We start from the raw sequence: 26,151 nt of genomic DNA, 5'->3' as shown, positions 1-26,151 counted from the left end.
GATTGTTTGGAAGAAAAAAAAAAAAAAGGGAGACGAGGACGTTTTTTTTTTTTTTTAGATGATTAAATTCAGGGGATTTTATCGGGAACGCACAGAGAAACACGTATAAACAGTTCAAATCCAGAGAGGAGAGATGACGGTTTTGGAAAAGAGTGATGGACGCAAACCAGAAAAACGGCAAAAGAAACAAAAAAAAACTACTTACGAAGGTGGAGAAGAATCTCGAAGTCCCGGCAAACGGTACTTTTCAATCCGGCGAAGGAGCAGCGGCTGACCAGAAGTATAAGGAGCCGAGTGGCTGATTAAAGGAGCGGCTACACCTGGGGCAGGAAACAGGTGAGGTGGGCGTGGCTTAGAGGAGGAAACAAGGCTGGGGACCTCTGGTGGCGAACAAATGATGATGATTTGTTATGTTTTTGTTTTATTTTATTTTTGTATTTTTTTTTAATTTTTTTATTTATGAAGTTTAAGATTGTCGTCGTGTTGCTTTAATGTCGGATTTTTTTGCTTGTGACTTCCCTTTAGTGGGATTCGAACTCGCGTCTTTAAGGTAATGTCTCTTACAAGGATTCATTTCATTTCCAGTCGCAGGTAGAAAGAGTCAAACGGACTGTTTTTCCGCTGAATCACGCTTGACTGCAGGCGAGTACCTGCTGCGCCGTGATCGCAGGTTCGAATCCCGTCCACTACCGCTGATGTTGACGACCAAACATTGAAGGCAGAATGATCTCCTGCGATGGGGAAACTCCATTTTGTGCCGAACTTCAACCTTCACAGTTTTGTCAGAAACCCAGTTTAGGTATTATTAAGTTTTTGGACCATTTTTCGGTTTATAATGAGTGTGTATTGCGTCAGCTGGAGTGAGTCATGTGACCGGTGTGCTGTCAACATCTGTCAAGGGAACTGGTATTTAGATAGTTGGCAAGATCCTTTTATTTATCAGCTTTATTGTCAAAAGAATCGACTCACTTTTGACCAGTAAATTATTCTAATTTCATTTAATATTCACTCATTTCTGAGCTTTCTGTCTCAACTGCCACAAACTTTATCCCCAAAAACCTTCTTTATATTTTGTTTTTGCTTTGACTGAGACAATGCGGTGTGCCCTCAGTTACTATTAGTGGCCTGACGGTGGCAGCAGAGCACCATTTATATAATAAAATGTTTTTTGTCAAACTTTATTTTACTTATTTGGCTTAAGTTTGTATCAAAATTATCACATTTTTTTTCCTGCTTTTGCAGAAACTACATGAATTATCGTTTTGTCTCTTGTGATAGGCTCCGCCCCCCGGGACCCCGTCCAAGATAAAGCAGGGACAGCTAATGGACTGAGGGGAAGCTAATTTAGTGTCATTTTAGTCGTGTGGAGTTTTTTTTTGTAATCTGTCGTTATTCTTTTGCCTTTCCTGCATCGCGTTAGCCGCCCGCTAGCTTGCTAACCCGTTAGCTTGCTAACCCGTTAGCCTCGGTGGCTTCTAAACGGCGTCCACGTTGTCGCAAAAACGTCCCGCGTCCCACGAGTCCCATCCGAAGGCAGCATCGCGTCAACGTGAGCAGAAAGAAAAAGGCGGGAGTCCGTTTTAAACCCTCAGCGGGTGTTTTTATTCCCGTGTTTCTTTTCTTTCTTTTTTTTTTTCTTATTTTCTTTTTTTTTTTTTTTACAATAGAAGAGTTCAGATTTATACCCTGTATGTACACGCTCATACTTCGGGGAACGTTAGCAGGTGAAAGGAGGGAATCCGACCGGACGAGTCTTCGTCTCCTCCGACGCGGATCCTCCTCCACGGGCGAAGCATGATGATTTTGTTTTGTCGGCCGAGTTCTCATCACGTCACGGCTACGCTAACCGATATCAAAATCTACAAAAGCTGCGCGCTTTTCTGGAAATACGCTCGGCCACGAAGTTTTCAATGTCGCTCCCCGGTGTCCTCCCCGGTGTCCTCCCCGGTCCGGCGTTAGAAGGGGTTGATGCGGAGTCCCGTCCCCAGCGGAGAGAACGGGTTCACCTTCGCCCACATTAAAGCGTCGTTCAGGGAGATGGCGGATTTACTGTCCTCCAGCAGAAACACTGGACCCTGCACACCGAAACACAACCGGAGGAACAGACAAACGCGCTGGTGACGTGTCGGCAAACAGACACACAAACAAACCAAGAGACCTTTCAGGAAATCACAATTTCAAATTCAATACTTTTCAAAATTCCCCAAATGTTTCCGCAAAACCTGTCGTGAACAGAAGCTGAAAGTATGACATCATAAAGTCGCCTTTCAAAATAAAACTGACTTTATTATCAAAACTAAGTGTTCATTTCCAACCAGCGAGGCTCCGCCCCCCCCTCTCCTCTCACCATCAAAACAAACTGCAACAACAGGAAGTGACGGGGTTTGTGGGAAATGTGGTCTTATGATGGGAATGAGGAATATGTTGAATGAGTTTTCTCCACACTTCCAGCTGTAAGAGACTGAACTTTGTTTTAGTGTTGAATGAATGTGATTTAAAAAAGCATTTAAATCTCTTATTGTGACAGCAGATGGAGCCTTTGTTTTCTATATTACAGTCACAGACTGTCTGTTCTGTGAAGCTACGTCACTTTTAGATACTTTTTTTTTTTTTTTTTTTTATCCCTTTGAGCCCCGTGATGGTTCTCTAAGTTCAACACAGAAAAAAAAACACGTTACAAGGCAAAAAAAAAAACACAAAATCAAACACCGACATGGCGGCGGGACGGAGTAACACACACCTGAATCCTGTGTCCGGTGAAGCAGGACAGCTGCAGGTCCGAGTGGCTCGGCAGGTTGGAGCCCGTCACGTAATCGGCGCCACACAGAACCAACGCGGCTGAAGGAGGCCAGAAAACATCTCTGAATGAATTCACCACAACGTCGTCGAGCACTCACACACGCTGACCGATTAATTGTTTATCTCCACCCAATCACAGAGCAGCTTGTACACACGGCAGCCAATCAGCGCAGCTCCCTATAGGAAGTGTTACCGGAGTCTGTCGACTGGACTCTCCTCTCCAGGCAGCTGAACTCGTCTCTCTGACTCTCTGATGGAGGACTGTGGAGACATGACGACAGCCGGTTAGTGGAACTGATCCAATAAGATCAATACGTTCAGAAAGTGTCGCTGCGACCCGGCTCGGCAGGATGCAGGAACTTAGGTCAGAGGTCAAAGGCTGTTCGTTATTTAAAAACACTGCACCAATATATATCTCCTCTGCAACCACAGATGCTGTTTGTGTTTTTCTTTTAAGTTTCAACAACGATACGATGAATCTGCTTCATGTTCTGAGGTTTAGGAGACACAAACTTTCACTACTGGAGTGTGACGGACATGTTGACTGTACATAAAAGTGTTCGTAGCTTCCGGGTCTGAAAAATGAGGCCGATGCAGAAGAGCCTTAAACTGCAATACCACCGAGTGCCACTAGAGGTCGGCTCCGAAAAGCCTCCACAGACTCACATTTAACTTCTCTCATGAAATACAAAGTCAATAAAAAATGTCCACATGTTATCTCGGTGTTGTTAGTTAAAGTCGCTCCTTCTTATTAGTTTTCTGGCGGTTCATCTGTTAATTCGTAATTAATTAGAAAATAAGCTTCAAAAAGACCTGTTTTTGGGGGGCGTGTCTGTTTGATTGACAGGCCTGTGGTGCAGTCAGGTTACAGCTATCGGTGGGCAGGACGTAGTATCGTCAGGTTTCCAATCAGATCAGTCAGATCCACCGCTGGCTCCTCCCCCAGCTCGTCCAAATATGGTCACTTCCTGCTTCAAACCGCTCTGAACTAGCAAAGATGATGACGGACAAAATCTGAACTGGAGGCTTCATAACATTCACAAACCAACGGGTGATGTCACTGCTGGTTGCTGATTGGTTTATACTCAGACTGGTGTCCTCGCTGCTCTTCCTCCCTCCAAGTGAGTCTTCATCATAAAGTGCTCTGCACCAAGAAAACGATGTTCGTGTTCGGCCACCTGACCAATCAGCAACATCAACATCTCTGTCATCAGTCACAACAACATGCTCATCTCTCCTCAAGGGGTGATTCAGCGGCTCTCTCCTCTCCCGTGTTGCCGTGGCAACTGGCCTCATCATCGGCCTCTTCAGCAACACTTCAAGTTGATAAGCAAGGAGACGCTTTCACTCCTCTTATCCTAGTTGTCCGAGTGTTTTTACCGTCTTCTGTTTGATTGTGTTGTTATTAGAGATACGAAGGTGTAACAATGTTGTGTGTTTGTTAGAGTGTGTGTGTGTGTGGTTTTTGTATGTGTGTGTGTGTGTGTGTGTGACCAGCTGTTACAGATTTATTTAGCCGCCACTCTGTTGCTTCTCATGACCCCGGCCATGCCTTATATAGGTGACCTGTTAACACCGCGGTGTGTTAAATAAGGTGTGTGTGTGTGTGTGTGTGTGTGTGTGTGTGTGTGTGTGTGTGTGTGTGTGTGTGTGTGTGTGTGTGTGTGTGTGTGTGTGTGTGTGTGTGTGTGTGTGTGTGTGTGTGTGTGTGTGTGTGTCACCTACATGCTGTTGCTCTGCGTGCAGGCCCGCCAGGCGTCCAGTTCCACAGACAGCTGCTCGATCTTCAGAGGGACACACACCTCCCTGCGCTTCAGCAGCTGACTGAGACACACACACACACACACACACACACACACACACACACACACACACACACACACACACACACACACACACACACACACACACACACACCAATCATCTCCGATTCAACAGTTATTGTAAATCACTCCTCCTGTTTAAATCCTCCAGACTCATTGAAATATGAAATGAATGCCCACGAGATGGCGGAGGAGCTGATGAGCACTGATCAGAAGTGTCGACTCAAACGGAGCGACGGTCTGCGGGGTTGAAATGAGCGAGAGGACTTTAACTGCGATAAAACCTGCTGCTGCCTCTCAGGCATGTCGGTATATGCAATTAATAAACACATTTGAAGGAGCAGTGTGCAGCTTTTAGTGCTGTCTGGTGGTGACTTTTCAAGTTTGCATCCAACCGAACTAAACGTCCTGCTCTTCCAAACTGTGACAGAATCTGAAAAAAACTCTCTAGATTCAGTGTTTGGGTTTGTCCCTTCTTGACATGGTTGAGGAGTACAAGTACCTTGGTGTGTCCATCGACAACAGACTGAAATGGAAGACCAACATCAATGCTGTCTACAAGAAGGGGATGAGTCGACTCTTTTTTCTGAGGAAACTTCGATCCTTCAATGTGTGCAGCGGGATGTTGGAGATGTTTTACCAGTCTGTTGTGGCCAGTGCTTTGTACTTCGCTGGGGTCTGCTGGGGGAGCAGCATTGGAGCCGGTGACACCAACAAACTCAACAAACTGGTTAAGAAGGCCGGCTCCATCATCGGCTACAAACTAGATAGTCTGGAAAAGGTGGTGGAGAGGAGGACGCTGATCAAACTATTGTCCATCTTGGATAATCCTGTCCACCCTCTCAACCACCTGCTGCAGGGACAGAGGAGCACTTTCTCTAAAAGATTCCTCCAGCTCCGCTGTCACAAGGACAGATACAGGAGATCATTCCTGCCCACTGCAATAAGACTGTACAATAACTCACCTCTGGCAAAATCCATCACAGTACAAAAACACTGTTGACTGTGTTTCTTGGTTGCTTGTATATTATATGTATATTATATATATAGATATATACTGTACTGTATGTATATATATATATATGTTGACTGTGTTTATTGGTTTGTTGTATATAATATATATAGATATTTAATGTACTGTATATATACTGTATGTACTGTGCATTTTATATTTTATATTTATATTTTTTATTTTATTGCTTTTCTATTATATTATTCTATTCTATTATTATTTTATTCTATTGTTTCTATTATTGCTCCTGTATGTATGCTGCTGTGGCGAAAAAATTTCCCCTCGGGGATTAATAAAGTATATACCTACCTACCTACCTACCTACCTTCTGGACTGCTGTAGAAACAACATTTTCTAACTTTAAATGCAGCAATGGTGAATAAAGAATCATTCTCACACACACACACACACACACACACAGATTTGTGTGTCTACCTGGTGTATTCGTAGAGTGCTGGTACGATGCTGGAGTACTGACTTCTGATAGACAGGAGACCTCCAATATAACCACACAGGATCAACAGCTCACTGCGGGCTCTACACACACACACACACACACACACACACACACACACACACACACACACACACACACACACACACACACACACACACGAATTAACTCTGACATTGTGTTAAAACAAACGATTATTGCTGATAATAAATGTTCTGACTCGGTCAGCTTGGCCATGATGAGGCGGTCGGTTCTGATGTAGCTCATCAGGTCCAGGATTGGCTGAACGCTGTCCACCGTCCAATCAGATCCAGCCAGCTGTTCTGGTGAGGAGGAAAATCAAAGAGAGTTTATAAGCACAGTATAAAGACTTAATAACTTTATTGGACATTTCTGTTGGTGTTTTAAATCGTGAATTCAAATCGAAGCTCAGATGTTTTATGTCTTTATCACTTCGGAGCGGTTTGGAGCAGGAAGTGACCATATTTGGACGAGCCGGGGGAGGAGCGAGCAGTGGATCTGAGTGATCTGATTGGAAACCTGAAGATACTACGTCCCGCCCACCGATAGCTGTAACCTGACTGCACCACAGGCCTGTCAATCAAACAGACACACACCCCAAAAACATCTTTTTGAAGCTTATTTTCTAATTAATGACGAGATTATTTTCAGATGAAATTCCAGAAAACTAATAAGAAGGAGCGACTTTAGCTAACAACAACGAGATAACTCGTGGAGAAATTTTATTGACTTTGTATTTCATGAGAGAAGTTGAATGGGAGTCTATGGAGTCGGAGGCTTTTTGGAGCCGACCTCTTGTGGCACTCGGTGGTATTGCAGCACTTCTGCATGGACCTCATTTTTCAGAGCTTTTTAAATACAGTCTATAACTACCAATAAGGTGCCTGAACACTGCCTCTTTCCATTTTCTGACGGGTTAGTGGGGAGTGACTGCAAGTTGGCGGGAGGAGCCAGTGAATGTTGTCGGGTCTGGCTTGAGTGTTTTGGCTCGTTTTCTCTCTAAACTCTAATCATGTCAAATGCAGACACGTAAATGGTGTCGGTACCTTTAACGTGGTCTGTCCCGATTTGAAGGGCGTTTTCGGGCTCAGAGCTCAGCAGGTGGAACTTCACCGCTGAAAACAAATCTCCTTCAGACATGGCTGCTTCTGCCAGGGACGAACACTCTTCCAAGGACGGGAGGCCGCACTTTAAAGACAAAACAACATCACCGCAATCAGACAGGTAGCTTTCACTCCGCTTCATCCAGAACTACTGAACTCACTCACCCTTTCGTGTAACTGGTTGATTTCAGCGTCACTTCCTGGGTAGAACGCACACAGCTTAGCCAATAAGATGTGGTTGTCAGGGATCATGTGCAGCAGGTCAACGGAAAGGTCCCTGATTGTAAATAGAGAAAAGATTAAAGGTTTGTATTGTTGTCGTGTTGTCATCGACCAGGTTTTCATGAGTTGGGAAGTTGCAGAAAGAAAAAACTCAAACTTTTCCTTGTCACAGACGTTATAAGTGCTCGTGTGTGCCCTTGTTTAGGTTTCATATAAGTATCAACCAGCAGTGACGTCACCCGTTGGTTTGTGAACGTTATGAAGCCTCCAGTTTGGATTTTGTCCGTCGTCATCTTGCTAGTTCGGAGCGGTTCGGAGCAGGAAGTGACCATATTTGGACGAGCTGGGGGAGGAGCAAGCGGTGGATCTGACTGATCTGATTGGAAACCTGACGATACTACGTCCCGCCCACCGATAGCTGTAACCTGACTGCACCACAGGCCTGTCAATCAAACAGACACACACCCCAAAAACATTCTTTTTGAAGCTTATTTTCTAATTAATGACGGGATTATTTTCAGATGGACCGCCAGAAAACTAATAAGAAGGAGCGACTTTAGCTAACAACACTGAGATAACTTTTTTTTTTTTATTGACTTCGAATTTAATGAGGGAAATTGAATGGGACTCTATGGAGCCGGAGGCTTTTTGGAGCCAACCTCTAGTGGCACTCGGTGGTACTGCAGTTCAAGGCACTTCGGCATCGGCCTCAATTTTCAGAAGCTACGTCCACTTTTATACACAGTCTACGTGGTTTGATACTTAAAGAGATAAATACACCAAACACACCAAACCTGCACCGCAGTCGTACCATGTGGGCGTGGTCATGTACTTCCTGGCCAACAGTTTGAGGCAGTACGCAGTGCTCTGATTGGCTGCCTCTCCGAGTACGATCCCCACACACGCGGCCAACTCCAGCTCGTTACCTCGGATCAGACTCGACATGGCTAACTGGAAACAAGGCACAAGGTTTTTAAACTTCTGTTTTACAGCGCAGACAGGTGAGTCCACAGACGGTGAGTCCACAGACTCAGAACCTGAGGTTTACCTGGATGTCGTCCACAGCCAGGTGACAGCACGCTGCCAGGACCGAGCATCCGTCCTGGAAGTACCACTCAGCCAGCTCCTTACAGACCTCATGGAGGAGGCTGGAGAGAAGATGAGCAACCGGAGCGCATCACAAACAAAATGTTTTGAGATTTCAGACAGATGTTGAATCAACCTCAGACTTATTTTGTTGAGCTACACTTCTCACTGCAAGACTCGCTGGTTTCAATCCTTTTTTAGTATAACGGGTTGATCTATTTCTCTGAAAGACTTTATTCATTTAGCCAGCGAACACACTCAATAATCACAGAAATAATTCAGCCCAGTAATACACCCATCAGTCCACTAGAGGGCGCCATGTCAGTGTCACATTTTGCCTTGGCGTGAAAACACGTGGTTTTGGCACCAAAACATGTTCAGGTTCAGGAAAAGATCTCAGTTTGGGTTCAACGGAACTCAAAAGAAATCCGTTTCAGAGCGTGTGTGTGTGTGTGTGTGTGTGCATGTGTGTGTGTGTGTGTGTGTTACCTCTGGTATTGTTGTCTGTTATCCCCGTCATTAGCTGTGTGGTTGACCGTTGAACTCTGAGGTGCACGAATGTTTCCTTCACATGCTCCCTAAAAAAAAATCATGATTCATTATATCGGATCAATACTTCCTCACCTTCCTTTCTTGTTTTAACCTTTGACCCCCCTCCTCCCACTCTACTTCTCCCTCTCTGTACCTGTGCTATCAGTAAGGCTTCCAGCAGCTGCCCCCTGCTGGTGAAGAAGGCGACCAGCTTCTTTATGTCTCCGGTGGCGATGCAGTACGGGATGGCGTCGTCGTTATCCTCCGCCATCAGCTGATCTGCCCTCCTGCAACAAGAGCACGTTACAAAAATAATGAAACAGCATGTAGCATGTAAAGGTTTGTCACTTGTGCTGATATTAAACATCAGATTGACAGCTGATAGGACTGATTTTAGACTTGGTTTAGGACTGATTTTAGTCTCGGTTTAGGACTGATTTTGGACTTGTTTTAAACTGGTTTCCGATGTGTTTTTGGACTTCTTTTAGACAAACTTTGAACTCGTTTTTTTTCCGCCTCTACGGTTTCTGACTTCTCAGATGGATGTTGGATTATGGTGTTTCCACGCTGGTGACAGCTGTGGACAGAGGCGTCATGTTTTCAGGCTGTCCGTCCCGTTCTCGTGAACACAACATCTCGGGAACACCTCGAGGGAATTTCAGCTTCATTGGGCCAATTCCTTCAAAGTCGTCACCGCATATATTACAGGAGATTACAGACATAGAGGGAAGCAAACAGCTGACTGTTAGAGGAGGGAAACAAACACGAGAAGGGGAGTCAAATTTTATTTGTGTTTATTCGTGATTCTGATATTTCACACACTGATCGACAACGAATCAACAACTCTTTGTTTTAAAGGCGGAGTTGTATTTGTGCAAGTTTGCTCTTGTTTTGTCCACCTGCTGCTCATTTGAATCGTGGCATCGAGCACTGATGCAGGTTTTCTTTCACTTCACGTCACTTACTGAACAAACATCTCTCGGCATGTTCACAGTCTGACAAAACACACACGTGAAACTCTGACTGAAACGTGTTGTTGTTTAGAAGAGAAGCTGAAACTTGGTTTACCTCTGCATGAGCTTCTTCCAGTACTTCATTGAGACTCCTGGTGCAACAGATAATGCTTTCTCCCACTAAAAGACAGATGAGAACAGTAAGAACAAGATCATTCCCACCTCATGGACTGACAGCTGGTTTGCCAGAGTCTCTTTGATGATGCCCAGATGTTTCCCTCTGAACCTTTACACCTGAATGTACATCTGTTTTCATATTAATTCTCTTTAAGGTTCAACAAATAAAGTGAAGCTTTTCACTGCCAAAATGGAGCTCACCAGTAAGTTCAGGGAGTGTTCCTGCTGAATGCAGCACAGTGATGCACACGGAGCAGGAGGAAGCAACAACCTTCATTAAGGAAATATTGATCAACATCAACACCTGAGTTCGACATGTTTTTGTGAACACTGGACATGGAAATCAACTTCTCAAAGACGACAACATGCATCTATTAAATCAAAGATTATAGGGTGGGACTCAAACCCACAACCTTTGAATCACTTCTCTAGTGTTTAACTAGAAGTCCAATGCCCTATTCATTGCGCCAAATGGATAGCGCATTGGACTTCTAGTTAGACACAGAAAAAGTGATTCAAAGGTTGTGGGTTCGCGTCCCACCAGAGTCAATGTATGATTTAATGGATGCATATTGTCGTCTTTGAGAAGTTAATACTGCTCCGTGTGGAACTGAAGAGATGACGCTTCCTCCTCGCTGTTCACCAGGAACACTCCCTAAACTTATTGATCAGTTTAGGGTCTTTATTTTAGTTTCACAAACATTAATTTTGACAGATGGGATCACTGCCAGCACATCCAGTCTCTCTCTCATACAGACCTGTCCCAGCTCCACCATCAGTTCACAGTATCGTTGAATCTGTCCAAGTCTCAGATGGATGTCTGCCGCCTCCTTCAGCCGCTCCTCTTTACTGGGAGCTCCGATGCCTCCTCCAAATTTAGACATCTTGACGATCGTCAGCTCCTGCGCTTCAGACTGAAAGACGGCACAACACAATGGAAGACCATGAAAAGAATACCTTTTACTGGTGTCCAATATGCTTTATATTTTTTCTAATGTGATGTTTTTCTTCTTTCGCTGAACGTTATTATTTATTCTTGTGTTTTATTAGCTTCCTGCCTGATTTCTTGTGGTGAATTGTCTCATTTGCATTTTCCATGTAAAACACACTTTATGAATAAATTCATTATGTGAAAATGTAGTGAAGTGTATGTAGAGAAAATTTAGAATTTGTGTTAACTGATAATCTCTCTGCTCGTGTTGTGTTATTGTGTATTTCTATTTATGTGTGTGTTGCAGCTGTTTGAACTCGACTGACTGCATAAATCAATAATAAGCTGAAAAATAAGCAGCTTAATGATCAAGTGGACCTTGTTTCCCTGTTTGGAGGCAAACAAATCCAGCTATTATTTACATCTCCTTGAGCCGAAGTGCTTGTCTCTGCCTCGGTCCATTCGGTGATCTGATTGGCTGTCTACCTGTTTGTTTTACCTGGCTAACACACAATGACCTCTCTGTTGTAACAGTGACTCACAGTCTTAAACTTGAGCAGGTGCTTCATGTGCATCACTCCTTTGCTGTAGCTGGCAGGCAACAGCGAGTCGTCCTGGCCGCTGATGACGGACACCAAGTCCCAGAGGTTACTGCTGCCCCCTGGAGGCTGGACACGGGACACACACGGATCGGAAACGAGCACCAGCCACAGACCGTTTAATAAAATGTTCGGATAAGTGAGGCCGAAGCAGAAGAGCCTTTGAATACACAACAAATGCCCTGATAAACTGTTCGTAAACGGACTTTTTGAAGCGGCGACAGCAACACTACATCCCGGAAACCTGACTGTACCACAGGCCTGTCAATCAGACACGCCCCCAGAACCATGTCTTTTTTAAGCTTATTTTCTCATTAATGACAGGATTATATTTAGATGGACTGCCAGAAAACTGATAAGAAGGAGCGACTTTAGCTAACAACACCGAGTGAACTCGTAGACATCTAGTGGCACTCGGTGGTATTGCAGCTTAAGGCACTTTTTCAGACGTGGAAGCTACGTCCACTTTTATATACAGTCTATCGATCCAGCTCAGTATCCCACCAGAGTGTGTAATACTCCCATCAGTCCACTAGAGGACACCGTGTCAGTGTCGCGTTTTGTCTCACCTAGGCGTGACAAGTACATGCATGTATGACCAGGGTCAAAGAAGGATCGCAAGTCCGTGAGAAAGATTTCATTACCGTACGTTACTTTAAGTTACGTAAAATTTTACACGACGTACGTAACGTTACTTAATCTAAAGCAAACCATGATCTTTTCGGGAGTCTACGCATGTGGTATTCTGTGCATAAAATGTCGGCACAGTACAAAACGTGACACTGACCTCTCGCGGACTGACCGGCGTACGGCAATGCTTTGGTGTGATAACTGGTTTCTACGTTATACAGTTCGATGCCAGAGAACATCCCAGATGAAGAATGAGCATTCATAAAGTAAATACCGAGAAGCACTCGGAGAACCAGCGCAGCTTCTTGTCCCGGATGTCGAGGCTCAGCTTGTCCAGCTCCTGCTTGACGTCTCTGGACACTTTACCGCAGAGCAGCGGAGGTGAGCCGGGAACCATCGCCGTGTCTGCAGAGACACACAGACGGCTCAGTCGAGATGAGCCGTTAAGAGTGACCTTCGGCAGGTCAGAGGTCAGCGCTCACCTGTGTTTCCGATGATCTTCTCCCACGGCTGCTCGGTGACGATGTTCAGCAGCAGAGGAGAGATGAGCGGCGTGAGAGACCACAGACGCACCGTGCTGTCTCTGCTGCAGCTCGCCATGGTGAAGGGACGGCTCTGATGACACGTCAGACCTGTGCATGCACACACACACACACACACACACGCACACACACGCAGGACTCAGGTTCAAAACTAAACACTAACAAGCATCGAATAACTGAAGCATTAATCATAAAGAATTTATGTGACAAACATAAATCATGCATCGTGTGTCATCAAAACTAGTTGTGTGTAACATATCGAAAGTATTTTACTTCCTGCCTCGGTGCTGCATTGACCGACACTGTATATCATTCAATACTGATAGTTTAGCAGTTCCCGTCCGGCTGTCTCACCGTAAACATCAGCTCCGTGGTCGTAGACCGTGTCCAGACACGTCCCGTCTCTTGTGTCCCACACTCGGATCGTATAATCCCAAGAACCTGCAAAATCATTATATTTAACAGTTTAAATACAACACGGTCCATTTATAACGTGATTATCTTGCCAATAACGTACCGGTCACAAATCAATATGTTTATTCGTGAGATAATCAGACAGATGTTGCGGTGAGGTCACCTGAGATGAGCAGGTAAGGAACCTCTGTGTTCCACATCAGGCCTCGGACCGGCGCTGAGTGACCGCTCAGCACGTTGATGCACGCATCCTGTGTGTAGTCCCAGATACGGACAGTGCTGCACACACACACACACACACACACACACACACACACACACACACACACACACACACACACACACACACACACACACACACACACACACACACACACACACAGAGTATGACATCTCCTCTACATGCACTTTGCTTCATATTCAGACTTTATTCATTGAAACCCCTTCAGTGTGTGTGTGTGTGTGTGTGTGTGTGTGTGTGTGTGTGTGTGTGTGTGTGTGTGTGTGTGTGTGTGTGTGTGTGTGTGTGTGTGTGTCCGCACTCACCCGTCGTCTGATCCAGAGCACAGTATTCCCTCTCGGAGAGGAGACCAGCGGACGTGGAACACTTTGGCCAAGTGACCGGTGAAGACCTTCAAAGGCTGATCCGAGCTGGTGGCCAGGTAGTACACGCGAACGTTTTTATCCTCACAGCCGGTGGCGATCATGTCCCTGCGGAAGGAGAGAGGCGGTAGCAGGAGGAGGTTACACCTGCACTAGATTAACAAGGCTTAGTTTACGCTCTCTGTTCAGTCCCACTAAACAGCAAAAAACTGGAGTTCCCTGGGAGTCCTGGAACCGGAGGTGGAGGGTTAAAATTAGCCCGACCCACAGGGACACGGCAGTAACGTTCATGGAAGCGCAGCAGGAGGAAATAAAGCGGAATGATCCTTTAATGTACTTTGTGTTTAGATAACGCTTTTACTCACTGATCACTCACTTGGTTTGGACTGATTTTGGATTCGGGTTAAACTAGTTCCCAATGTGGTTCTAGACTTATTTTGAACTCAGTGTTAGACCACTTTTAGATGGACATTAGACTAGTTTTTAACTGATTTTGGACTTGGTTTAAGTCTGGTTTTGGACTTGGTGTATAGACTTGGTTTAAACTGGTTTCAGATGTGGTTTTGGACTGTTTTTAATCCTGGTTTTAGAAAAGTTTAGGACTGATTTTAGACTTGATTTAGGATTGATTTTAGACTTGGTTTAAACTCGTTTTAGATGTGGTTCCAGACTGATTTTGAACCCGGTTTTAGACTACTTGCAGATGGACTTTGACTAGTTATAAACTGGTTTAAGAAGGTTTAGGACTGATTATGGACTTAGTTTTAGACAGATTTTAGATTTGGTTTAAACTGGTTTCTTGGTAAATGGTGTGAACGTGTGACACTAATCTTGACCATCCACCGTGAAACTGTGCTGATTGTTTAGATCTGTGTTTTCGGGTTCAACATGCATCGGCTGTTGTCACGGCAACAGCTTTGCGCTCTATCAGAATCTGATTTATTGGACAAATTCCTTCCTTTACAGCCCTGCTTTGTTTGCATCTTTTTGATTTAGTTCTACTTATGTAGCTGTTGTCTTTCAGGTGTTTTAAACTCTTTTCATCAATAATAACAATCACATGAAGGTCTTACTTGTTGTTCTGGCTCCAGTCGCACCCAAACACCGCCGCAGGATGTTTGTACTTGTGGAGGATTTTACCGTCGATGGTCCGGATGATGCTGTCGTCAAAGCAACAGAAGACACGTCTGACTCTGTGAAGGACAGTTATAACACTGCTGACTGACCAGAAGAGGATGAACTCTCACCAGAATCCATCACCGCTGCAGGTCGCGATCCTCTTCGAGTCCTTATGGCTCCAGGATATACAGAATATACCGTTCTTACCGTGCTGGAGGAAGACAGAGAGGTCGTCACCATCATCATCGTATTTGATGAGCTGCACTCAAGACACCTCAGTAACTAACTACAACTTGTGATTTGAATGAATCTACAGATGATCCCCTGATGATTCTCTGACACTACCGACACACAGAGTGATTTATAAATGCGTGACCTCGTTAAAGCGGGTGATGATTTTTCCTTTCCTGACGTCCCAGATGAATGCTCCGTTACGAGATGTTGCGCCCGCGATGCAGTTTAGGTCTCCTTCGAAACACACCGAAACACACACAAACAAAAAAGAGTCAACAACTTTCACGTGACAGTATGGGACAAACGGCCGGGACACAAACAACGGGGTTCAACATACGTGAATACAACCCACAACAAAAACAGGATTTTTTTTGTTTTTGTTTGAAACTGATATTTAAGAGTTAAAAAAAAATCTGAAAATGATACCTGTACTTACTATATTTGCCTATTTGATTTACCTTTAAACTATCTGCAATATACAGCATCAGTTAGAAGTTTGGACAAACCGACTCATTCTGGAGTTTCTCTTTATTTCTACTGTTTTCTACTGTGGAGAACAAAACTGAAGACATCAAAACTATGAAAAAACACAGATGGGAATATGTAGCGAGAAACATCAGTATCAAACTTGAACTCAGGGACACGTTGATGTGATTTATAACCTGAGCTGCTGTTAACTGTTGATTTTGGAGGCTGGGAACTAAGGAGACAAATTATCAGTTTTTATTTAGACTTGTATCGTTGTATCAGCTGGTTGACTTATTGTTGAAGTTCAAAATATAAAACTTTGATAGTGTGATCTCCATTTCCATGGCAATACATGGAGTTTGACTACCAACTGGAAAACAATCAGTCGCGTCAGTACTCTTATGTAACGTATGCCTTGTCTACCGCTCCAGGAAGTAGTCCGACCCTTAGTAACGACCCTAGCAACGGGGATGATTTCTAGTCCGTTTTTATTGCTTTTCATCACATAGAAACACTAAACTTCTCAGGTAGCTCAGTCTGGTTGTAACTAAGATATCTGCTGAAAAACGATATCGATGAACTCGTGTATTTTTAAGATTTTAGCTGCGCGTCGCATGTTAAAACCAAACCCGTCAACCTAGCTGCTGCTAAGATTTTAAGTGCGTGACTATCCGTGGTGTTATGGTACAGGTGCTGGGAGCGACAAAAAAGGACCAAGTGAGACCCGATTTCACCAAATGGGTCACATTTAATAGACCTATAATTATATTACATATCATATGAAATTCAATTCTAATCATATATTCCCATTGAGGAGGCGGAGTCATATTTCTAGTGATGAGCAGGGTGTGATGTCATGCTGATTTGAGCACGTTTCAAACGTACCGCTGACCAATCAGATCTCTGGGTCGGAACCACTTGTTGTATAATGTGTGTGTGTGTGTGTGTGTGTGTGTGTGTGTGTGTGTGTGTGTGTGTGTGTGTGTGTGTGTGTGTGTGTGTGTGTGTGTGTGTGCGCACGTGGAGGTGGGGTGCAGCTACCTGGAGCCCAGGACAGGGAGTAGACCACTCCCTCGTTGCCGGGGGAGGTGTAAACCGCCGTTAACGTGTTTGTGTCCCAGATCTTGATGGTTCCATCAAAGCTCGCCGTGGCCAGCAGGTTGGGGTCGTCGGGCTTGAACTTACAGTCGAAGATGGTTTCCACGTGACCCTGGAAAGGACGCGGAGGGAGAGCAGAGTGTGAGGACGGGACGATGTGTTCATCCTAGTCCCGTGACTGTGAGGCTGCACGCGGCAGAAATACCAGGTCTCGGAGGAAGTCCCACTTCTTGGCGCCCATGTCATAGAGTCCCACGCCTCCGTCCATGAAGCAGCAGACGGCGTGGCCCGGCGGCAGGGAGAACGACAGGTTCTGGGACAGGGTCGGGGGAGGAACCGCCTCGCTGGTGGAACTGGTGTGCTGACTTTTACTGGGAGAACAGGAACTCTGAGCTGCGGGGAGAACGGACACTTCTGTACCTTCACTTTAAAGCTCATATTTTAGTTGTTATCAGTACCAGCTGTTCATTCTGTATCCTGTTTTTATCAGAACAGTCCAGTCTATCCAGGACCTCCATCATTAGATCCGATAAAACCTGCAGATTAGTCTTTATATCAAAGAGAAAAAAATATGTCTAATAATATTATTTCTATAGTTTGTCAGTAGAAATATCTTGCATAACTCTGTCGGGGAGGTTGTCTTTAATCTTTAACATCAGAACCAGGACGGTGGATCACTCTGTGACTCAGTAAAAATATGTGCTCAGTGCCGCACAAAAAAAATTTATTTCATTGTTTTACTCACTGAAGTCTTCTGACCACAACTTTCGAACATTGCTTCCAAAAACAAACACATTTATCTTTTGTAAAGATTTTCTGCTTTTATTTTGACAGGGCCAGAGGAGACTAGCAGGAAATGAGGTTGAAGAGAGCAGAGGAGTGACGGTCCGGTCGGCCGGGACCTGAACCAGGGACTCACTGCTCAGCCGATGCACATGCTAATAACTCGGCTTTAAGATAAGTCCATTTTTGACTATTTGTTTTTTACTTTAAAGTAGGAGGTGATGTTGGAGACGATGCAGGAATGAGCTGTGTGTTTGTTTTTGTTTTTAATTACTCTCCGACAGAGAAACAATCAGCCTCATCAGATCGTCTGCATCCTGCTGTTTTTATTCTGAAGTCTGGTTCGCTGTGAAGCCGTCGGGAGTCAGTGAAGACGTCACTCTGCAGACGTTTGATGTGTCCTGATCACACGATCACCTGACCGTCATCACAAAGCTGCAGCTCTTTGTTGTCATGTGTTTCATGTGGACGAGTTCAAACAGGAGGAGCGCAGATGGGCGCACAGCTGGATGGAGAACGTTACTATGATTATATTTTATGTAACTCTAAAATTATTTCTATATTAACACTTTGTCTCACACACAAGTGTTATAGTGTAAATAAGTACATTTACTCACGTACTGTATTTCAGCACAAATTTGAGGAATTTAGTAGAGGAGATTATCCTCTACTTTGTACTCTTTTCAGATCACAGTTTTTCATTCCCTTCCTGTCCAGTGAAAACCACATATCTCCAAATCGGATGACTTTAAATTTGAATTTTTTTTTTTTTTTTTTATAAACTCAAGGATTAAATGTGAAAATTATCAAACAGCAAAACCTTTTTTTAAATCCTGAGCTTGTTGACTTTTTTTTAGAGAATTGTGGTTTGTACACAAATCTTAGCTCAACCTTAAATTAATCCAGCAATAAAATGCACATTTATGCATCAGCAATAATATTGATCCAGAAACATCATATTTAACAGTAAAACTGTTTTTTTTATGACTTTATCTCCTGAATGTTACCTTTCTTGGCCAGAGGGGAGTTGAGGACATGTAGAGCGTGAAATCCGGTCTTCTTCAGTTTGAAGCTGTCCAGAGGAGTCGAGCGAGACACGTTCCAAACTCTTAACACGCCGACCTGCGAGTCTGCAGACACATCAGGTGTTAAATAACTTCTTCATTCGTCATAATATGAACTCCACCTACTGTCTAACACCATATGTTCTCATTGATACACCAGTAAGGACGTATTTATAGATAAGAGGCAGCAACATGTGTCACACAGCAGGAGGCTGAAGGGACAAATCTAACGTAAACAGGACTCCCGGATCATAGCCACGTTCCACATCAAGACAGGCCGTCCTTACCTCCTGTGATGAACATGCCCGGTGCCGAGTGGACCCAGGCCAGACACTGGACGGACGCAGCCGCGGAGGGGAAGCAGAAGGACGTGATGCAGGCCAAGGCCTCGCTGTCCACCAGACGGATCCCATTGTGGAGGTTCGACACTGACAGAGCGAGAGAAGGTGGGTTTATCAGAACTATAAAATACAAAATCTGCTTTATTTTTTTCTTTTAAATTCAATTCACTCCCGCTGAAAAACTCCCGGAGATGTTGTTAGTGTGTCGTCCAACCTAGTAAATAGTCGGTAGACAGGGGGTCCCACTCCAGAGCGCTGACGGGGTCCTCTTCGTCCGTCCCCTCCAAGGACTCTGGACGCAACACGTGCTTTTGGCTCTTACTCCCTGAAACAGCAGGAGACAGAGAGGTTCATGAAGACGTATGTTTACAGGTGTCAGGTGATGAAGACGTGTCAGGTGATGAAGATGTGCGCGTCCGTACCCGGCTGAAAAACAGACAAACTTCCGTCCGTGTGTCCGAACACCAGCTTGCCCTTCTTGGTGGGGTGCCACCTGAAGAGGCAGATGTCTGACAGGAAGGAGTGGGCCTCTTTGTGCACAGTGACGCCGGTGTCAGAGCCTCGGTACACCCAGATGTACAGAGGGCCGCGCTGGGAGACAAACGCCACTCCGTCGGCCGAGTTCCAGCACCAGCTGACGGACACGGGGATGCCTGAGTGAGACGAGGACAGGAAGAGACACGTTACAGGACAAGACCACACCACGGTGTTTCAGCTAACATTAGCCGCTAGATTAGCCTAAACAAGATAATGTTAGCCGCTAAATTAGCCGGAACAAGATAATTAACAAATTAATGTAATGTCGGTTTGTTCAGTTAGCTAAGAGTTGAGTTATATCAGGCATTTAGTGGGTTTAAATAATCAATGTCTATGTGATCAGAGACAGTTTGATCACAGAGTTGATGGTTTGTGAAGAAACTTTCTTGAAATGTTGTGGACTGACTGACCTTCATGTCTTAAAGTAATGATGGACTGTGTCGGGACCACCTGCTGCCCAGCGTCCTCCTACCTTTAGTGTTGTCCAGCCGGGCAACGGCCTTTTTCTCTGCCACGTTCCACACGATGAGCAAGTTATCAGCCGAGGCCGACGCAAACAGGTCGGGGTTGTCGGGACACCAGCTGATGGCCGTGATGGTCTTCTTGTGTTCTGACATGATGGACCGCAACTTAAACTCATTGTACTGCTGGTCCAACTGCAACCACGACAAAAGAAGGAGACAACCTGAGAAACATAAATCCTGCACTGACGTGATCTTGTGAAACTCATGAACACAAACTGAACAAGCGTGGATCAATAAGTTCAGAAAGTGTTCCTGAACGCAGCACAGTGATGCACACGGAGCAGGAGGAAGCAACAACCTTCATGACAAAGTTTTCCCAAGTGTCGTCTTTTGATCAACATCAGCACAGTTCATTTCGTTTCTGTGACAACAGAACGACTTCGTTCATTATCATCACTTCTCAAAGACAGACAATATGCATCCATTAAATCTTTTGTGTTTAACTAGAAGTCCAACGCGCTATCCATTGTGCCACAGAGCCACATGTCTTATTGGAGAACCTTCAAAAGACACAGCAACAGACAGGTAACTGAAACAAAGAGAGAAGAAGAGCACACAGACTGAATACAGCAGGGAGGGAAGGACAACGAGGGACAGATGAAACTAGTCAGGGCCAACAATCATTCAAAGGACAGGAAGTGAAACAAGACAGACACAAGAGGTGAGTCGTTTCAAAATCAAACAGGAAGCACAAAACCCAGACTGACCTGAAGACTACAAAGCAGAAAAGAAGTTCAAACCAGAACAGACGACTCAGAAGGTCCCAGTAGAACTCAGTGTTGACAGTCTGACTCTGGGGGACGAATTCACGGTGACACAACCACCGCCAATGTCAAAGAAAACCCAGCTGGTGTCTCCTGACCTGACGCACCTTCTTCGGTCTTGAAGTGAAGCTCCGCCCCTCTGGAAATGTGAACATCACTCAGAACATCTCACCGGCTCATCGCTTCATCGCCGTACACTTTCTGAAGCATTTCAAGGGTCTCTGTTGATAATTTCCAGAGTTTGATCTAAAATCTGATGTTATTCCGTGATCTTCGAGCCCTCAGGTGGCACTACTTTATAAACAGCCATGATTCTGTCGTGGAAATCACTGCATGGGCTCAGAAGCACAAGCTGTAGGCAGGTGCGGTGAAGAATTTCTCTTTCCCAAATATTTGTCACAAAACTGTGTTGAATTGTTGAACTCCGGTGCTGATGTTGATCAAGACACTTGGAATACTTCCTCATGAAGGTTGCTGATCCTCCTGCTCTGTGTGCATCACTGTGCTGCGTTCAGGAACACCCTCTGAACTTATTGGTCACTGCTCATTGAAAAGGTTGCTGTGTGTAAAAACATTCCTGCACATCATGACAAAAACTATTATTGCACACACACAAGTTCACCTGGTAGATGTATATAGCCAGAGTAGCGCAGTAGGCGAAGCGGTCTCCGCTCGCTGAGCACACGTCTTTGTTCCAGGGCTGACAGCCGGCTGCCAGCAGGCCCACCTGCTTCACCTTGGCCATCCTCACCTGAACACACAGGAACATTCACACTTTCATGTTTTAAGTCTTTTTCACAAATCCCGCCCACCCTCCAGGTACAGGTGTGTGTGTCTGTCCTCTCCTCTGTCTGTCTGTCTGTGTTTCACGTGAAGGACCTGCTGTGTTGGACTGTATTAATTTGTCAGTTACAACACCCACAACAAACAAACATCCTTCGTGGATCCACAGGTTGAGCACGATAAGATGATTAGAGGATTGAATTAATCTGTGCTGTGATTGGCTCAGATGGCTGCTTATCTACTGTCACTGTGAGGACCTGACTGGTGACGCCTACTGATCACAAACTCATCCTAAACTCAGCCTGCAGGAAGTGAAGTGTCTGAAAAGAAACCCAAAAAGTTGGGACGCTGTGTAAAATGTAAATAAAAACAGAATGTGATTATTTTCAAATCACATGAACCCATATTTAATAAAACAAATACAACATATCAAATGTTAAAACTGAGAAATCATTTTGTTTTATTAAAAATATATGCTCATTTTGAATTTGATGACAGCGACACATCTCAAAAAAGTTGGGACAGGGTCAACAGGAGACTGGAAAAGTTGTGTAACGCAAAAAAAAAAAACCACCTGGTGGAACATCTCAACATATTAAGTCACCTGGCAACAGATCAGTAACATGATTGCGTATAACAAGAGCATTTCAGAGAGGCAGAGTCTCTCAGCAGTGAAGATGGGGAGAGGTTCATCACTCTGCAAGACTGTGTGGGCAAATAGTGCAACAATTTAAGAATAATGTTCCTCAACGTAAAATTACAACTTATTTGTGGATTTCATTATCTACGGTTCATAATATGAATAAAAGATTCAGAAAATCTTGAGAAACCTCTGTACACAAGGGACAAAGCAGAAAACCAATATTGGATGGGGGTGATCTTCAGGCCCTCAGGCAGCACTGCATTCAAAACAGACACAATGCTGTACTGGAAATTACTGCATGGGCTCAGGAACACTTCTGAAAACCATCGTCTGTGAACACAGTTCATCGCTGCATCCACACATGCAGGTTAAAACTCTACCATGCAAAGAAGAAACCAGATATGAACATGATCCAGAAACACCGCCAGCTTCTCTGGACCCGAGCTCATTTAAGATGGACTGAGGTGAAGTGGAAAACTGTCCTGTGGTCTGATGAATCGAAGTTTGAGATTCCTTTTGGAAATTATGTGCAGCTGAAATCCTATATCAGGCAAGAATTGGACAACATTTCACTTTTAAAACTCCAGCAACTGGTCTCCTCAGTTCCCAAATGTTTACAGTGTTGTTAAAAGAAGAGGTGATGCAAGAAAGTGGTAAAAATGCCCCTGTCCCAACTTTATTGAAACGTGTTGCTGCCAAAGTGAGCATATATTTTTCATAAAACAATAACATTTCTCAAGTTCAACATTTTATGTTTTATGCTTTCTTTGGTCTATTTTCAATTTAGAAAGGGGGTCATGTTAATTCTGTTTAATTTTTTAGACATCGTGATTGATGATGTTCTCACAAATCTCAGAAGAGCTAAAAGACCCAGAAGAAGGGAATCATGGGAGCGGTGAGGTTTCCCTTTCAGAGGTAATCTTCAAAATCCCGTTGATGGGTTAGCCTGCGACCTCATCCAGTCAGGTGCAAATAGGCTCATTTGCATCTAAATTTCTCTCCGTTTGATTAGATAATGGTGCGAATCGTCTGAACACTAATGACGGTGCAGTCACAGTAATCGCCGCACTTTGATGGAGGAACATGTTCGACCTGAAAGCGGGTCCGTGTGTTCACAGAATCCCACGTTTAAAGCCCGTTTGTAACTTACTGCTGCAGGAAAACATGACCGTGACGGTTTGAAATCTCGGCCAGGTTCATTGAAGCACACATCAACAAAAACAGTCAGGAGGAAAGGAGCTGCTGGAGCGGCCGGTTTTAATCAACTGTAACAAATAATTAAAAATATGCAGTTTCACAGAATATTTAACAATAATTATTACCATTTTTAAAAAATTCGGGAAAAAAGTAGAGCAACAGATAAAAATCTTCAAGACAAAACTAGAATTTTAAATCGGCTTAACTTGGGTGCCGCTCCTAAAGAGTGGGAAACACCCGGAAACTGATTTCTTTACTTTCCTTCCACACACATGTAGGTCAGCTGATCGGTCAGTCCAACACTTTAACAGCCTCACTGTCAAGACTGACTGACTGACTGACTGACGTGAAATCTGAAATGTTTCACTTAAACAGAGAAATGTAAAAAAAAAATTTAAAAAAAAAATGTATTTGATTGATTGTTAGGAGACCCAGACAGAGGGGTTTAAAGGATTATTTCTTTTTGCTGCAATGCTCACATTTGGACCTCTCAGAGCACCTCACCTGAAGGGAGAGCAGCCTTTATTTAAATGACTCCTGATTGGACATGTGCCAAAATGTCTCCGGGGACAGGTCCATTAAAATGAAAACTAAATGTGAGACCAATCAGGTTTTATCAGTCGTATTCAGCAGCCTCCTCCTCCTCCTCCTCCTCCGAGCCGGTCAGCTTCAGGTGATGAAGGCGACACACAGGTGCAGACACTGCGTTACAGACACAAACACGGTATGCAAATCACCGACCGGACGTTCACAACAACGAGCCGCTGATAAAACGCGAAGCCTAATCAAACACGACGTTAATCAGCCTGAAAATAAACGGTGTCGGTTTGAACCCGGTTCAGCTGACGGCCGTTTCCGCTCCGAGCCGCACGCGCGCCCGGGGCTCGTCGTTTATTTTCTAGACGGCATCAACAGGTCCGAGCGGCACCGACGGCTGCGCGAGGAGGCGGGGAGACACCTGCGGACAGACAGACAGACAGACAGACAGGCAGACAGCCGCCGCTTCTCTCGGTGCTGCTAACGGAGCTGCAGTGTCTCCAGTTTTCCGCTTACCGTCAGTCGTCGGCAGGCTCGTGCGCAGCGGACAGCTCCCAGGTGCTGAAATGCGCCCCTGCTCGCCGTCCTCTGCGCGAGGTGGGCTGTAACGGCGGCAGAGATTGGTCCACGGGACTAATCATCGTAATCAGCTATTGGCCACGTGCAGCCTGCTGTCGCCGTCCCTCCAGCATGAGGTGTGACTGTCAGTGAGGCTCAGCCAGGGTTCACAAAAAATTGTTTTTCCCCAGTTTAAAAGAAAACAGAAGCAGCAGAAGTATCCTGATGGCTGAGTGACTTATTCAGGTTTTAAAAAAAATAAATTTATTTCACCCTCAAAAACACTCCAGATTCAGTCAGTAACGTCTATGAGGTCACACTGAACCACACTGGGCTTTGGTACTCAGAAATACACAAAAACTGCAGTATGTAGGAGTATGTAGTATTATATAATATATAGAGATATATACTGTACTGTATACACTGTATATACTGTGAATTTTATATTTTATATTTATATTTTATAATTTAATGCTATTTTATTGCTTTCTATTGTTCTATTATTATCTTGTTGCTTCTGTATGCTGCTGTAGCGAAAAAAATTCCCCTCGGGGATTAATAAAGTAACTACCTAACCTAACTTAACCTAAGCTTAGTCTTGTAATACCATTTTGTACCTCAGGAGGCGATAGTGAGCCAATCTGCCCTCAGAGTTTCAGAAGTTTGGTCTAATTTTGCGTTTTCTTGCCCTGCTTTTGGTTAGTAATTGGCTTTTCTAACTGATAATTGTAAAATTAGTTTTATATAGACCCAATATTGATTGGCTAAAAAAAAGATGATTGATTATAAGCCTGTGGTTTACAATATAGCTTTGCTATCTTAAAAATTTTTCGTAGCTTCGAGGCCTGATAAGTATAGCCAATGCAGAAGTGACTTAAAGTACAATACCACTGATGGCCACTAGGGGCTGGCTCCAAGTTAATAATTGTTTTCCACAAGTCATTATGGTCTCATTGGATAAATTCCCTCTTGATCAGTGTTCTGGTGGTCCTTGTGGAAATAATTCCAGCGTTCATTAGATATTAGGACTCAAACACAGATATGTTTGGGGGCGGGGCTGTTTGATTGACAGCCCCGTGGTGCAGTCAGATTTCTACTGTAGGTGGGCGGGGCATAGTGTCCTCGTAGATCAAGTCACATCCCTCGCTCGCTCGCTCCTCTGGTCACTTCTGGCAACAACAAAAAAATCAAGATGGCTTAAATACCGAACTCGAGGTTTCAGAATGTACAAACCAACGGCTGACATCACAGTTGGACTGAGAGCAGACTTATCGCTACGGTGACTCACAATCAGCTCCTGTGGCACAAAGTGGTATTACAAGACGGGCCAGCTGGTTACCGTACTAATCTCTAATCATCTCTGCAACACAATACATCAACATGAAAACTGCTTTGTCTTTATATTCCGTGGATCATTTTTTTTTTGTTCATTTAAAATGTTTGTAATTAAAACTTTTACCTTTAAATGTCGAGGTCCGACGCCATCGCCGGGCTGATCTGCACTAAATAACCCATAAAGGCCGATGAAAACATCTTTTTAACTGGTTTTGCAAACATGAAAACAAAATTTCTTCTAATATTTATATTGATATTTGTTATTT

The 26,151-nt window shown here is 44.3% G+C and overlaps 1 protein-coding gene across 1 annotated transcript; it reads right to left on the bottom strand.

The window, feature by feature from the left end:
* Positions 1-1,455: 1,455 nt before the first annotated feature.
* On the bottom strand, positions 1,456-24,611 carry wdr17 (WD repeat domain 17). Its single transcript, XM_069713882.1, has 32 exons — positions 24,509-24,611; positions 21,455-21,583; positions 20,017-20,200; positions 19,430-19,660; positions 19,222-19,332; positions 18,954-19,094; positions 18,610-18,732; positions 17,025-17,212; positions 16,763-16,931; positions 15,396-15,487; positions 15,148-15,230; positions 14,974-15,060; positions 13,844-14,008; positions 13,461-13,576; positions 13,238-13,324; positions 12,824-12,973; positions 12,616-12,746; positions 11,655-11,780; positions 10,940-11,095; positions 10,120-10,184; positions 9,206-9,338; positions 9,010-9,098; positions 8,483-8,582; positions 8,246-8,385; positions 7,378-7,489; positions 7,156-7,297; positions 6,309-6,411; positions 6,070-6,171; positions 4,525-4,623; positions 2,993-3,060; positions 2,741-2,838; positions 1,456-2,075 (listed from the first exon to the last, which is right to left on the bottom strand). The coding sequence occupies exons 2-32, from the start codon at positions 21,575-21,577 to the stop codon at positions 1,956-1,958; spliced, it is 3,834 nt and encodes a 1,277-aa protein (XP_069569983.1). The 5' UTR covers positions 21,578-21,583; positions 24,509-24,611; the 3' UTR covers positions 1,456-1,955.
* Positions 24,612-26,151: the final 1,540 nt, after the last annotated feature.

This window comes from Brachyistius frenatus, unplaced genomic scaffold, assembly GCF_029030835.1.
Source record: "Brachyistius frenatus isolate BFR_SWC_R1_liver_20210118 unplaced genomic scaffold, ASM2903083v1 Contig_123, whole genome shotgun sequence".
NCBI classification, from domain to species: domain Eukaryota; kingdom Metazoa; phylum Chordata; class Actinopteri; family Embiotocidae; genus Brachyistius; species Brachyistius frenatus.
The sequence above is the reverse complement of the archived record's forward strand: the minus strand, read 5'-3'. Positions and strand labels throughout refer to the sequence as shown.